At 44.1% G+C, this 15,853-nt stretch overlaps 1 protein-coding gene across 1 annotated transcript; it reads left to right on the top strand.

The window, feature by feature from the left end:
* The first annotated feature begins 12,417 nt into the window (after positions 1-12,417).
* pou3f3b (POU class 3 homeobox 3b) lies at positions 12,418-14,230 on the top strand. The gene is made up of 2 exons (XM_008304761.1): positions 12,418-13,715; positions 14,077-14,230. Exons 1-2 carry the CDS (start codon positions 12,504-12,506, stop codon positions 14,173-14,175), a joined length of 1,311 nt encoding a protein of 436 aa, XP_008302983.1. The 5' UTR covers positions 12,418-12,503; the 3' UTR covers positions 14,176-14,230.
* Positions 14,231-15,853: the final 1,623 nt, after the last annotated feature.

Raw genomic sequence — 15,853 nt, 5'->3', positions numbered from 1 at the left:
ATTATCTCAAGTTCAGTCAGACAAAGGAGGCGTCCCTGTGGAAGACCTTGATTTGGCGGATGTAGGAACATTTTTTTTTCCCCCCCGCTTTTTGTCCAATTTCGACAATGAAGACATCCACACGAGCAGTGATACAATTTGAAGCGATATATATTAATACCAGCATGTGTGACGCCATATGCTGCCACGAAAAGTACCCAAAACGGGGTTTTTTTTGTCCCAAACTGATGACAAATGACGTGTTGAATGTGACACTACCTTTCAGAAAAAGTGTGAAAAAAAAATATTCAGGGAAAGAAAAAAAAAACTATTTATATCGAGACAGAAAAACCTGTTCGAATTCTCAGAAGGACAGCTTTAATGTGATTCTTTCTTGGCTAAAAACAAATCCTGGTATTCGTTTTTGGAACCAAAAAAAAAAAAAAAAAGCACGCCGAAAATGTGCTATGTAGCAAACAGAAGAGAGCACACGCACACATATTCGGTACACATGTTCACACACAGTCGAAACCACTTCCTGGAATGACAAACTGACAGTGCACGACCAAAAGCCAAAAAGCTGAGAGGGATATTTGACTTGACAGTCCATGCTGAGGCAATTTTCCAACATGGTCGAACAACAAAGTTCTATTGTGCTCTATTCTGTGCTGCATTGTTTAATTCTCCTCTAACTACTCATCATTTATACAAGCTAAAGATCCCCTGTCAAGGTAGAATTTAAAAAAATCTGGGCCCGAAACAAAACCAGACCAAAGAGGTTAGTCGTCCCTCCGGTTCAGTGACATACAGTATTTCCTAGCCTGGTTTGCAGCCCCGCACCAAGGCCTGCTGGTGAGTAATGTGTGGTGGGTGTGAGCTCAGAGGGGTCGGCGGCCAGCATGCAATCTCCTCAAAGCCGCTTTTGTGATGCTTGCTGGCTTGAACGCTCACGCCAGGCCCCGGACAAAGAAGGGAGGGAGGAGATGGGGAGAAAAAAAAAAAAAAAAAGGGAAAAAAGGGGCGAGCAGCAGCTCTGTGAAGCAGGGAAGAGAGAGTGTGCGTACAAGTGTGGCCAATCATACTTCTATTGAGGCTTTTGCAGTTGTCGCGCTTCCAGAAATCACGTCTGGTGTCTCCGCTCGAGACTTGTGAAGTTAAAAAGGTCGCGAAGACATTTCTTAACTTTTGTCGGGATTCTGCGAAACGACGAATGGTACAAGTTTAAAGATGCTGGTAATTTACAGCGTCGTTGGAAAGCTGGAAAAAAGGTTGAGATAATACATGAAAGTAGATGAAAGTAGAGTCCAATAACTCGGGAGCGAACAGTCTCCCCATACAGCAAAGCCATGCTACCGCTAGCATGCTAATTATTTACATTTAATAACATACAAAAGTTAGCAGGAATGTTTATGACGATGCCAGCAGAACAAGTTGCATTTGTAAAGGTGATGCAAATAACAATAAAAGGCTGAAAAACAACACCTAATTAGACGAAACCTTAGTTGCCCCTATTTATTTAAACCTGAACTTGAATGGGGAACTTGTTGCAAGACGGTAACTTGAGTGCAGAAGTAAACGTTCACGACTAATTAAGCTCCAATCGCAGTTAAAGTGTGACGTAAACATCCAGAAGTATAACAGTCAGGCGCTGGATCTGCTTTGTCGAGATTGCTCCGGTGTGGTTCGGTTAAAAATGCAAAGCAGCAGTTATCAGGTGATGATAGAAAGAACTAGATGCCGCCATCTCTCCCCAGCTGAGCCCCGCCCACTTCAAACCGATGGAATAAATAGCAACTTGAATAGAGGTGTTGAAGCAACAGTTTTTCACGTTTAGCAGAAAAAGTTGCGTTAGTGTGATACGATGTCGCTCGTAGCAACAAAACTGAAGTCGTTATGTCACAGGATCTGAGGTTGGGCCCAAAATCTCAAGCTTAGGTCGGGGAGTCCTTTAAAAGTCATAAAAAGAACCTTAAATCCAACCGGTGGTCAAACTGAGCCTCTATTGCTTCTCTGTAGCTGCTGCATAGGCTCATATTAAGTAGTCAAACAGCGTCAAAACAAACCCAACTCTGGCTACAATATCTTAAAGTGACTTAAAGGTGCATGGCCCAACATATAAACAGTCCAATCAGCTGTTTGGTCCCCCAGCTGACACCCTCCAACATGGCCGACAGAGGGTGAACCGCGTCACCTAAACGCCACCGCGTTGCACTTCATAAACCTCCGCGTCTGCAGCCTCCGGTTTACCCACTCCGTGTGAGCTCGCAAGCTCGAGGGAGGGGGAAGAGGGAGAGCCCATCTACAAGAAGATGTATGTAAACCCATTTCCAAACAAATGGGCCCGACTGCACAGCAACGGAGAGAGGTGCCATAAGCGTCCGGCGCGCATAATGCCCGCATGAATCAAGACTTCCCCCGGCTGCCGAACGTGACCACACAAGCTTGCGTATGAATAGCACATGTCAGCCGCCGCCGCCGCGTATCATCAACAACAGTTGCCGACCCCAGCGAGCGACGCCTCGTTTCGGAAGTTGAGAGCCACTGATCATTATTGTAGCCGGAGCTAGCTGGCCGCAGCCAATCAGACGTGTTTACACGGCGTGTGTGATGGAGACGCGATGGAGTACACACTACCATGGCCTGATGCGAGGGAGTCAAAGTGTGGCCTGAGGACACACGGAGGCCCTGCGAAGGCGTTCGTAGGACCACAGTAGCGTTTCATATGTACTTTGTTTGCAGTTTTTTATGTTTTTCCAAGCAGCCATTGGTCTCCATTCATTTCAGTACAACACAGTCATCAATTAGCGTAGCTTTTTTAGCTGAGTTTTGCGATTTTAAGATGAATTCGCTACTTTTCCAGGTGTTGATTGACTTCCAATCACCATCCTGAGAAGTTTAGCGCTCTGGTCAACCACGGTGATGTTTACGTCTGCATTGATTTTTACGATTTTGATGTTATGTAGTCGTCTTTGTGGGGCTAATGGGACAAAAACTAATGCATCCAGGAAGTTTGGACATCAGTAATAACCTAGAATATGAATTTAATATTGAAATTTCCAAAGCTGTGCATCATATTTTATGAAATCTTCAAGTTTGCGAGATTAATAGTAAGAATTTTTGAACGAAAGGCAACAGATGCATGGATAATTCACACTCTAAATGATGTAAAGTGTCCGTAATTTGTAGCCCAAGTGCTAGAAAATGCAAAGTCCCACACATGATTGTTTAAAAGAATAACGTCCATCTGGTATAATAAGAGCATTACAGACTTATAAGGCTATAACAGCAGCGCACATTCTAGCAGTCAGGCTACATTTACAACCTCGCAAGTGCTGATCTCCGAGTTTCCAGCGCTCGCTCAGCGTACACATCCTTTACGTTCCCCTGGATCCAACCTGCGCTGGTCCCATTAGAGCTGTAGATTTTCTGCTCATTTGCGAAGCATCATGGATCATCAGACGGATGCCAGAACGTGATGGCAAACAGTTTGTGCTGTCTGTCTCCGTGTGTGTGCATCAGACCTGCACCTCGCCACATATACAGTATTTATCTGAGTATGTGTGTGCGCGGATACATCTGCACACAGGCTGGAAACACGAGACGGTGCAGAAGCAGGGGTACTTTGTGCACACATAGACTGGGGTGCTACAGAGGGCAAATGTGCAGCTCTACAAGTGGATTATTCCTATGCATCAAATACTTGTGCACATGTCGTTCAGGCAGGGAAGGCTTCACCCTGAGAGGCCTGGCCAGCACCTCCAGCTACCCCTCATACGACATGCATGTGTGCACGCGTGAATCTGCAGACGTGAGAGCGTGTTTCTGTGGGTGGCACTGTGATGCAACAAGGCCATCATTTACCCCTGATTGGGATGAAGGCAGCAGCATTGAATCTGCGCTACAATGTGGCGCCCATAAAGACCAAGAGACGACATTTCCTCCCCATTTCCCTCATGAATATCAAAGACGAGGCAGCGCCACCGCCACCACAACAACACGCGGGGAAAAATTACAGCCCCATTATTTTATTTGCATTACCTGTAATAGGCAGCATATTGGGTGCTGTATTTATTGCCTTATCAGCACCAGCTTGGCTGTAAACATTCGCTGATTTATTAGCCATCCGGGCTTTGCCCAAACATCACACATAATTACATCGCAAATACAGTAGCAGGAATGTTTTTTTTATTTTTTTGTCGCTTTTACTACTTTGTGGGTTTTGCATTGGCTTGACCAGACTTAGCGGAAAGAAAGCAGGCAGCTTTGGAGTTGGAGGTTGAATGCGTCGATCACAGATGGAGGATCTTAGAAGCTAGTTTTTCCTGCTGCTGGCTCAGACCCAGACATGCCTATAGCCTCGACAGGGAATCAGAGAATGGCTGTTATTTGTACAGCTCTATATCCACAGTCACTCCTATCGGGGATGTGGTTAGTGTTGTTTTTTCTCTACCTGAGCGCCTGCTTCCATCCAATTATGTTGTTTGTCTTCTCAAAGACCTCAATACCTCTAGCTTTGTGCAACCCCCCCCTCCTCCCCTCCTCTCCTCTTCCTCCACCAATCCACCCTGCTCTTCCACACACTGTTCCACAAAGTTAGATAGAACTAGATCCATTAAGTTGGTGAAATGAACAAAAAAAAGAGAAAGTGCGAGAGAGGGTTACCCTAGGTGCGCCCGTTCTTCTGTTATCCAATTTTACTGGGATTTGGAGTGATTTGCGCCTGGCTCCCCGAGGGAAATAAATACTTTGATTAATGTAATCCTGGGCAGGGAGGTGCCACAAACCCCCCCTCTATCCTCAGGGACCGCCACTGTTTAACAAACAAAAACAAAAAAAAAAGCAGGGACTATGGAGAGACATGCACAGTGGCTACAAAACCAGGCTGCTGGAGCAACTCTATAGATGTGATTTCCTGCGGATTTAGTTTATTTATTAATTACTCTGCTTAATAACACAATATCATTCTTGATTAGCATGTGTAATACAGTCTAATAGAATAGAAAAATACCAGCGTGTCCGTATAGCGATTTGCATACACAATAACAGTGTGGTTTGTTTTGATGCTGCTGGAAGAGGAGGAGGAGGAGGTGGTGGTGGAGGTTTGTGTGTCCATGCTGATGTGTTTTACATCTGTATGTGTGTGTGCACGCAGAAGAGAAGGAGGGATGTGAGGCGAGCAGCACCCAATGAGCGATGGGTGGAGGGTTGGGGGTGGGGTGAAGACTGACAGACAAAGCACACACACACACACACACACACACACACACACACCTTTTTCCCTCTCCCTGCTCTGACTCAGAGAGCTGCACTTCATTCTATCTTTGCCGATCTGTTCCCCGTCACTCACCTCCTCACCAGCCGGCACTATAGTGCTTTTTTTCCTGTTTGTGTGTGTGTGTGTGTGTGTGTGTGTTACACAAACACCTGCCTTTGGATTAGGCCACATAGATTCATCTTTTCCTCCTTTATGGCATTTTATTTAACCTCAGTGCAACTTTTGACCTTTATTTATTTAAAAATGCCACTTAAATCTTCTTTAAAGTGACTCATTATGATCTGTTTCATAAAAGCTTAATTCATTTAGTTTAATTAAATCGTTTTTTTGTACTTTACTGGCTAAAAAAATAAGATTTACACTTATTTTGTGTCCATTCTCTGACACCCCATAACCCCATTTCGGCTCCAATGATGACACCCCTGTTGATTTCCGATCCCAAATCAATAACCTGCTGCTCTGATCCACGTCTGAGCCACTGGTGAAAGGAGAGCACCACTGGAGAGGGATAAACATATAGTGTTTACCTACACGTCTGCCCATTTACAAGCTGTAGGCCTGCAGTGCTGCACCGCTAATAGAGGGCAATTACCTACCCCATGTCGTGGAATAAGAGGTGTATATAACTCTATATTGGCCTTTAATAATAGAATATTAATAAAGAGCCTGTGTCTCGTTTGAATGGGTTAAGGAAGGGGAGAAAAAAAAAATCCCATTCACGTCTGAAATTGAAGGCATGTTTAATGCTTACACTGATATTCAGTGTAGCCCATTTAATTAACGGTATAGTAGCTACATTATCATTTAAGTGCTCCAAGTTGGATTCGGCTTTAAATCAACGTTTGGTGTGACGTGAGACACACTCAACGTATGTCGTTTCGGATTAGTGACTGGACCAAGGGGAAGAAAATAAATTATGTAGCCCATAGGCAACTTAAGTAGGCCATAATTAAAACGGCAGGAATTGCTTCAATTTAATCTGAATATTGTAACCAGGGCTGCGGTGGAAGCTACAGGCACCTCTCCACTGCGCTGGGTTTACCCACCTTTCTGAGGCGCACATAAATCTGTATCTATGAATTTATGGCCGCTGTAGAAGTGATCAGACAAGGAGGACGCGAATGATTTCCCTTTTCTTTTCTTTTTTTTTTTAGTATGTTTCCCATAGTTTTTGATCATCTCCATAATTAAATCACCTTTTACGCAACAGAAACGTCCTCATCACCTCATCCGATCCCCTCAACTTGAGCATTCGTGGAGGAGGAGGGGGGGGCAAACACACGCAGGCTGTGTGATATATTTGGCTCCTGATGGGGGAAATGCAAGTTCATGAAACCATCTTGATGAATTAGACAATCTGCTCCTGGAGGAATAAATAAATTTCCCTCCCGCCACCAATAACCGTCACTGTTGCACCATGACAGAATGGGTGCATAATGCAGAGTAATAACGCACAGTGCTGCTTTGATGCTTTGTTACTGCTGCTGCTGCGGCTGCTGCTGCTGCTGCTGCTGGTGATGATGATGACGATGATGAAGAGCAACACTGGATAGTGTAACACTAAATGGCCGGTCAAGCATGCGGAGAAATTGCAATGCACTAATTCCCGGGATGATTCATGAGTCCTGCCCAGCCCTCATTTGCTAATAATTCTGAAAGTCGCCGGTTAGTCATATGTTTCCACAAAGACCTGCTGGCTCAGACTTATGGCTTATAGGCTACTGCAGATGGCGACTGGCTTAAAACAGCGTGCAGGGCCTATCTAACCACAGACTATTTGCATATCAACTAGGGCTGCGCTGTCATTGATAGGCTGCTGCCACGAGGCCTGCACCGATCAATAGCAGGTCAATGGCGCACAGCGGACCCGTGCGTAAAAGGTGCGTAAAAAGTGGAACTACTCATTTGTGTGCAGGTTCAGCGTACAATAAAATCTGTGAGGGTATCTTTTAAAATTGGGATAATTAAATTAAGCATTTAATTGCCTCTGGGAGTGAGGGAGGATGTATCTGAGCCTTTCTTAGTGGTCTCGGATTCTGACACGCAACTTGTTTTTTTTGTTTTTTCCAGGAATGAGAATTAGCATATCTTTGTTTTACAGTGACCCGTCATTTTTCCTCCTGCAGGCCACTCATATCTTTCTCACCATGCAGGCCATCAGTTCGTGTCTTTGCAACGCACGCATGCACTGCAAAATTATACGATTTCATGAGTTTGAGGCAGTGTTCAGACTCTTAAAAAAAAAAAAAAAGTGCATCCCAAAGCGAGACAGCTTCAAACGCTTCCAGCGACATTTACTACCACACCAAATGGTTTTCTTTAAAGTAAAGCAGAAGTAAAAACGTTGTTTCCACGCAGCATCAGTGTCTCAATCTGCTTTTTAGTTTGTAAAATAACTAAATAAACTAATTGTAATTAGAAAAAAATATAGAATGATTCAGAAATGTGCCTTTTTTTTGCAGTGTAAGCTTTACATATTTGCACCATGAGGGAGCGCGACACCTGGCGGCACTTGTGATTTTCTTTACATTTCTGATAAAGCCAACAATGCATGGATGCCACCTCAGCCTTCACTGAAGCAGCGCCAGCAAACCCTGACATGTGTAGGCTTCTCTAATATCCCAGACAAAATAATTAAAAAAAAGATGTATAAGAAGTTACTTTGCTTTTACGCACCATAAAATGGCAGTTTCAGCTTTTTAGTATCGCGATAGGTTCTCTGATTCTCGAGTTTAGTCACTAAAAAAAGTCATGATTTGGATTAATAAACCCCAAATTCATAAATATAGACTAACTTTAATCCTTAATGTACATTATGAGGCAAACTAACCCAAGTTCACACCAAGGGCGCAGCTTGGTTGATTTTAGGGATAATGAGCTTTTTTATTTCTACAGAGTAATGGCGTTACTGTAACGCGTTACCCGTCCAGCACCGGTGCTTCTGCTGCTTCTGCTGCTTCTGCTTCTGCTGGCCCGGGACACCGAGGCTCTTTTCATCTCAACTCCAGTGCACAAACATACAGCTTAATGCGACTAGTGTTTCCCTCTTTTATTGGGCTCACCATGGCTACCAAGTGCTGGGCTCAGAAATGCACTCCCCATCAATGAAGGAAAAAGAGTTAACCCGTGAGAAAGAAAGAAAAAAAAAAACCCTAACTCTCAGCAGAGTATAGCGCAAACTGCACGACTTTTTTCCTCCTTCAAATTCGAGTTAATGTTTGTCAGATCCTCCGTGAGGAGCTTTCAAAAAATAATGCAGCAGAAAGTTGTCACAGGCGCTGAAATGAAATCTTACGAGATCATGATGTCTCTGCTGTTGCTAAATAATTTCCTGTGACCGGACCTTTTTTTTTTTTTGCATCTTTTAGAAAAGAAAAAGTGTCCTTTCTTTCTTTCTTTTTTTTTGAAAGTTATCTTGACATTTCCTCGCTCCTTGGAAGAGCTCCAAAACAAAATAGAAAGAGCAAACCGGTCTGCATTCATTAAAAAAAAAAAAATCCAAGCTATTTATAAGTAATCATAAGCTTTGTCTGGCTTGATGAGTGCAGTTTCGTGGCAAGCTGTGGTCGGCAGGCTGCTGCGCATAAACTTTAAACAAACTTTGCAGCAGCGAGATCGATTTATATTAAACGATTTCATATTGCACTTGCCTACGCGATCCCTCTGGAGGATTCAACCGAGGGGTCTCTCTCTCTCCCTCTCTCTCTCTCTCTCACTCTCACTCTCTCTCTCTCTCTCTCAAACACTCCCCCCTTCTCTTTCTCTCTTCCCTGCTTAAAATGTGATTGATTGCACTTTTCTCCGGTGGACATTCACTACAAAACAGCACAGCTTATCCATCTGCCCGCTATTTATATAAAAAGCAAGAAAAAAAAAAAAAGGGAGGCTGGGGCGCAAAAACGCAAACAGCGACGCGCGTATTGATTTTTACGCATTCGGGAGAAAAGGGAAAAGGACACGCATTTGCTATTTTTTTTTTAATATTTATATATATATATAAATCTAAAAGAATACGACTGCACATCGGCGCACAAGTAGGCTGAAATGTCGTTTTAAAGCAGCAGTCCATAAGGAAGCGTAGTAGCGCCACAGTGGAGCAATGCGCGATAAAAACTCGTAACATTCCTCAAGCGTAAAAAAGAAACCCGCATAGATAATTGTTGACTTACCTTGTGTCCGAGAAAAGGGGGGAAATAACTTCACATTGTTCATTCGGAGCCTGTAAATGGTTATCTCCCTTTCCTACGACTCGGTGCTCCCTAAGATTTTCTTTCCTCTGCCTCAACTGAGCAGGAGCACTCCTCGGCTCCCGCTATTATTTTCACTAAAATATATGAAAATTTATGCAAATGAAAATCAGCACTAACTGTTCGTCTCTTGTTATACTTGGGGATGATTTTTTTTCCTCTCCCCCCTTTCTTTCTTTCCTTTTTTTTTTTTTTTTTTTTTTTTTTTTTTTTGCATACAAAATAAATGAACTCCCCCAGCAGGGAACTTGGGGACCTTTTATAATAAGCAAATAAATAATAAACACATCATATATCAGAGAGAGTTGGTTTTTTTTCTTCCTTTATCGCCGCGCCGTGATTTCAGGGAACATTTGTGAAATGGCTTTTGACTCTCCTTTCATATATATTGTATATTTTTCTATTTTTGAGGGCTTGTCTTGCGTGAGGAGCCCTCTTCTCTGCATATGCACGCTTGGTGTCACGTTTCTGCTGGCCGCCTGAGACGCCCTTTTCAAAGCGTGCAGTGTGGATTGAACAGCAGTAATTTAGACAGAAATCCTCACTGTATATTAATGAATAGAGGGCCCCATGGCTCTGGCCCCTAGCCTGCCTATTCAATGTAAACAAATCCACGAGGCTCCCTCGGTTTTGAGCCCAGTCCAAATTAAATCTACTGGGATGAGAAGAAGGAAAGGAGGAGGGGGGGGCACACTGGCATGGAGTACACAGCCTGGTGCACAGCTACTCCACTGCCTTATATTTGCTCTTAAATCCCATTTGCAATAAAAGTCTGTGCGTCATCTTTGATTTGGGGGGCTTATGAGGCAGTGTTGGGGGTTAAGGCGTGACATGCTGCTCTAACCTGCGTACAAGATATCGTTAATCCGGTGTTAGAATCACCTGCCACAGGCCTCGCTCTGGCCAGGTGGACTCAGCAGACTGCGGACACCCTAAACTCGGGTGCAGTGGGAGCTGTATATCTGTAACTTATTACCACCCATGGGTGCGTCCATAGGCGCAGGGGTCCCACACACGAACAAAGGCCCCATTCATCTCTGGGGTGATGTGGTCATCTTGAGGGATGGTGCGCATTTTAAAGGCTATATCTCTGGATTTTTTTTTTTTTAAAGCAGATTCCCAGCACCGCCGCCCCGCACACCCAAATCCCCCAAGGACTGCTCAATTTGCCCTTGTTTTGGTTGCCACTTTCTCTTTCACTGTGCTTCACTGAGGTTGCCTGTGCGCGGCGTTTCCGCATGGAAGCATTCCCGCAACCTTTGTGCGTTAACTCCTGAGGAGCCGAGGCGCAAGGGGCTGGCTGTTTCAGCACCCACATCATGACTGTTCTCCCTCTCTGGCATGTTTTACATGTGTACACGCCGCTCTGAGGTCCATTAAATTGACTTTTTTTTATTTCGATTTAGGTTGCAGGATGTAGCTCTTGCAGAATTTAAAAAAGAAAAAAAAATCACAACCCTGGAATAGATTTTTTTCTACTTTAGATGCTCACAAAAACTTCGCCAAATTGTTCATCTTTCAATTTGAACACACTTTGCACCTTGTTTTGACATGTGGATTTGGAGCACAAGAAAAAGAGTGCACCACTAAATGAGCTTTCTTTTTCTTTCCCCCCCAAGTATTTCCAATCTTCCTCCAAGGGAGACCTGAACCCCTAACTGTGGCAGTATTCTATCACAGTCAGGTCAGACTACTAGATAATTGTAATTGCTACTAATAGGTGTTGTAGTGCTTGTTTTAAATAAAATCTTAAGCAGTTGTGGATATAAGAAGGGCAAACTAAATATAAAAGCACTTGGGTAGGTTTTACGCACGTTTTACGCACGTTTTACGCATCTACTTAAGCTGCTATACATCATTACAACATGAAAATATGTGTTTTCAAACAGATTTACTTCTATTTTATGATACTAGAAAGCATAAATTTTGAGAAAAGAGCAATCTTTATGGTGGTTTAGATCATGACAAACTAGAGGTTACAGTTTATCGACCTTTTTTTTTTTATTTACCCCCGTCACCCCTGTTTGTGTACTAGTATCTCAGTACTATTTACTACCAAGTTGTATTCCACCGTTTTGTTTGGACTGCAATTAAAAATCAGCCAATTGGAACAGCCGGAAGGAGGGCTCGTGCGCCCGGAGCAAGGCTGGCGAGAGCTGCCAATCACACCCCGGGTAACCAATCAATGGGGACGCACGGGGTAAACATCGCGTCCTCTGGCTGGGGAAGGGGGGCGGGACTACACGGTCTGTCAGGGAGAGAGAGAGAGCGAGAGAGCGATATAGAGAGAGAGAGGTGGAGAGAGAGAACAAGCGAATGAGAGAAGAGGCTTGCAAGCAGCGCCGTACACTGTTATACTGGATTGTACTTCAACGGGAGTTTGCGGTTTGGCAGGTTTATATACATCAAAACAGAACAAAGAGATAGGCTCTACAGTGCTATAAAAGAAGAGAGAGAAAAGAATAAAGCGAGGGAGAAATCTCGGCGACTGAATTACAAAAGAACTAAGGACACTCTGCTAATGTTTTTCACATCCAAAGGGGACATAAACTGGGACTTTGTACATTGTGGAGAATTTGCAAGGCTTTTTGTTTTTTGCGACCACCAAAAGTTTGTTTGGGACAGCGCTTTTTTCCTGTATATTTGAATTTTAATGCTCGCTATCCTCATCCCAGTGCAAAACTTTCAAAACGGACTGCACATGGTTTCAAAGGGCTTTTGAAAACCTGGGATTTTATTCGCCGATATCCACGCAGAAGTGTCTCAACTAGAATGTTGTAAATACATGCGGATTTTATTCAGTTTTCTGTCACCGTTTTTGAAGATTTTTTTTTTTTTTTTTTTTTTTTTGCGTTTTTACGCACGTCGATGGTATTTGCCAAAAACCTACCCCATACTTTTAAAGTTTGAATAATTCATGAGATACAATTTGCCTGCTCGAAAGAAGTGACTGTAAAAAGGGAGGGGGGTTATCCACAAACATATTCATAAGGGTTGACGGAATGGCCACCGCGGCTTCCAATCCTTATCTACCCAGCAATAGCATCTTATCGTCCGGCTCCATCGTGCACTCTGACTCCGGGGGTGGTGGCATGCAGCCGGGCAGCGCTGCGGTTACCTCCGGGTCTGGGGGCTACAGGGGAGACCCCTCAGTCAAGATGGTACAGAGTGACTTTATGCAAGGCGCAATGGCAGCGAGCAACGGGGGACACATGCTGAGCCATGCCCATCAGTGGGTGACATCCCTCCCGCACGCCGCAGCGGCCGCAGCAGCAGCCGCGGTCGCAGCAGCTGAAGCCGGATCGCCTTGGTCGTCGAGTCCCGTTGGGATGACGGGCAGCCCGCAGCAGCAGGACGTGAAAAACTCCGGCAGAGACGATCTGCACACGGGCACCGCGCTGCACCACAGGCCCCCTCACTTAGCTCCCCATCAGACTCACGCCGGGGCTTGGGGGAGCACGACTGCGGCGCACATTAACTCCATATCCGGGGGGCAGCAGCAGCAGCAGTCGCTGATCTACTCCCAGCCGGGAGGGTTCACTGTGAACGGGATGCTGAGTCCGGGGAGCCAGAGCCTGGTGCACCCGGCACTGGTGAGAGGAGACACCCCGGATCTGGACCACGGCAGCCACCACCACCACCATCACCACCAGCATCCGCATCACCAGCACCACGGCGGCGTCAACAGCCACGACCCGCACTCGGACGACGACACGCCGACCTCGGACGACCTGGAGCAGTTCGCCAAGCAGTTCAAACAGCGGAGGATCAAACTGGGCTTTACGCAGGCGGACGTCGGCTTGGCTCTGGGCACCCTGTACGGGAACGTTTTCTCTCAGACAACCATCTGCAGATTCGAGGCTCTGCAGCTCAGCTTCAAAAACATGTGCAAGCTCAAGCCTTTGTTAAACAAGTGGCTTGAGGAGGCCGACTCGTCCACCGGCAGCCCCACCAGCATCGACAAGATCGCGGCGCAAGGAAGGAAGCGAAAGAAGCGCACATCCATCGAAGTGAGCGTCAAGGGGGCTTTGGAGAGCCACTTCCTAAAATGCCCCAAGCCCTCGGCCCAGGAGATCAGCTCCCTGGCGGACAACTTGCAGCTGGAGAAAGAGGTGGTTAGAGTGTGGTTTTGCAATAGGAGACAGAAGGAAAAACGGATGACGCCCCCAGGAGTGGCACAGACGCCGGAGGATGTGTACTCTCAGGTCGGCAATGTGAGTGCAGAAACACCGCCCCCCTCCATGGACTGCAAAAGAATGTTCAGTGAAACATAGAACAGCACACCAGAATATTTTATATGAGAATTAAACTGATTAAAACAGAACACACAGACTATCGCCAGGATAGCCAAAAAAAACAATTTTTTGATACTGTGATTGTGAGGGAATATGAATGAGACTGCAAATGTGTTATCTATTTTTCACCAGAAAAAACAAAAACAAAAACCTTCTCCCCCCCTTCTCCTCATTTTTCCTCCCAAATCCCCCCTCAGCAAAAAAACAAAAACAAACGCACCTTCTTCCAGGCCCTACAAATGTCTTAACCTAAAAGGTTCCTTCTGCTTTTTTCTTTCAGGGGCATTTTTTAGTAGATTACTTAAAAGATGCAAGTGAAGCGAGCGACCAGAGGGTGACAACTACAAGTTCATTCCACCAGGTAATTTTGGCGCATTGAGACACACCAAGAGGAAAACCAAGTATTGTTTTTATCTTTTTTTTTCTCTTACCCCCCTTCCTTCTTCTTGCAAAAGAAAAAAAAAACGATCCCCCCCCCCTTCATTATCCTGTGTTTGATTGAAGAAACAAAGGAGCAGGCATTTTGTATATTTAGAAATGGGACTGAACCGCCCCCCCCCTCACCACCACCAGCCCTCCAACTCCCTCTTCTTCATGCCCAACAATAACAAGAGGGGACAAAACTGCAACAATATGAAGAAGAGTGACATCCACGAAGCTTCCATCATGATTTACAGCAAAAATTTCTCTGAGGTGGACTGCATGGTTTCATTTACACACACACACGCGGAGGATTAGGGATTTTTTTTTCTTCTCCCCCCCCACCCTCTCTCTCTCATCTTTGAGGCCCTCATGAGCCCAGAAAGAAAAGACAAGCAGGACCAGGACTTGTCCCCCCCTCCACCCTACACAACCCTCCACACTCCTCTCCTGATCTCAAAGATCTTTCTTTCACGTGGGGTTTTTTATTATTATTATTATTTAATGGACATTGACACCGTGAGTGGATTTTTCCTTACCTTTTTTTTGTTTTTTTTTCCAACAAATAGAGCATAAGACATTTGAAAAAGACTTTTCAGCTGCACTTATTTGAGAAAAGGAAAAAAAAATTCTGAAAATCTGTTGCCAAGTGTGACTGAGTGGGTGCTGTGGATATACTATTAATGCTGCCCTTTGTAAGCAGTATTCTTTGGTAGGTTTTAATAAACAAAAAAAAAAAAAAAACTCTGTAAAGCCGGCAATATAGATCACTAGATCAGATACTGATCTGAGTTATTTACTTTATATTTTTCATCAAAATGACTTGTTTTAATATTTTATTCGGAATACATATGAATTATTCCAAACGGTAATTTATTTTTTTCCCTCCTCCCTCCAGGAACTTGTGTAAGATGCTTTTCTCCTCTTCTTGTTTTAATTTTTCTTTTTTTTTTTCTTATATTATTTTTTTTTTGTTGCTGCCCTTATTTGTTTTTTTTTTTGTATTATCGTTTCTAAAGGAGCACAAATCACCATAAGCTGACCGTTGTTAGGTAATAAGGGTATATTTTGATGTGATAATTTGATTGTAATTTAATTTCAGTAGTGGTTCCGTACGAGCTGATTGAGACACAATAAATTTGTTAGAATGAAATGCAGTCATCTTGTGTTTTGGAATTTATATCCTACGTTTATTATTTTCTATTCTAAAGAGGGGGTTTAGTGTGTGTGTATTATTTTTTTTTGCATGCAGCAGCTGAAGCTAATGAAGAAAATGGAGGACTGTGTTGTCCCACATGAAGCTGCGAGCTAATAATAATCTCCATTAGAACAAAGCACCTTTTCAAATTAAAAGATTTTTATTTATTTGCTGGAAATATATTTAAAAAGGGAAAAAAACAAGCAGGCGTGCTATTATGGAAAAGCTTCACCAGTGCTCTTATCATCATCCCATAACTGTGTATTACCATTTAAATGAAACATCGCGGTCACTTGCAGGCCTTTGCACACAATGGTTCGTCTGTTTGTTTACATCTGCTGCCTCTTCAGGCCTTGGGGTAAAAAAGAAAAAAAAAAGCCTGCTGCAGGATGGAAAATTTATATTCTGTGGAGGGGAGAAAAAAAAATAGGGAACGTTT

The sequence above is a fragment of the Stegastes partitus genome, unplaced genomic scaffold (genome assembly GCF_000690725.1).
Source record: "Stegastes partitus isolate 25-593 unplaced genomic scaffold, Stegastes_partitus-1.0.2 Scaffold2314, whole genome shotgun sequence".
Taxonomy (NCBI): domain Eukaryota; kingdom Metazoa; phylum Chordata; class Actinopteri; family Pomacentridae; genus Stegastes; species Stegastes partitus.
The sequence above is the reverse complement of the archived record's forward strand: the minus strand, read 5'-3'. Positions and strand labels throughout refer to the sequence as shown.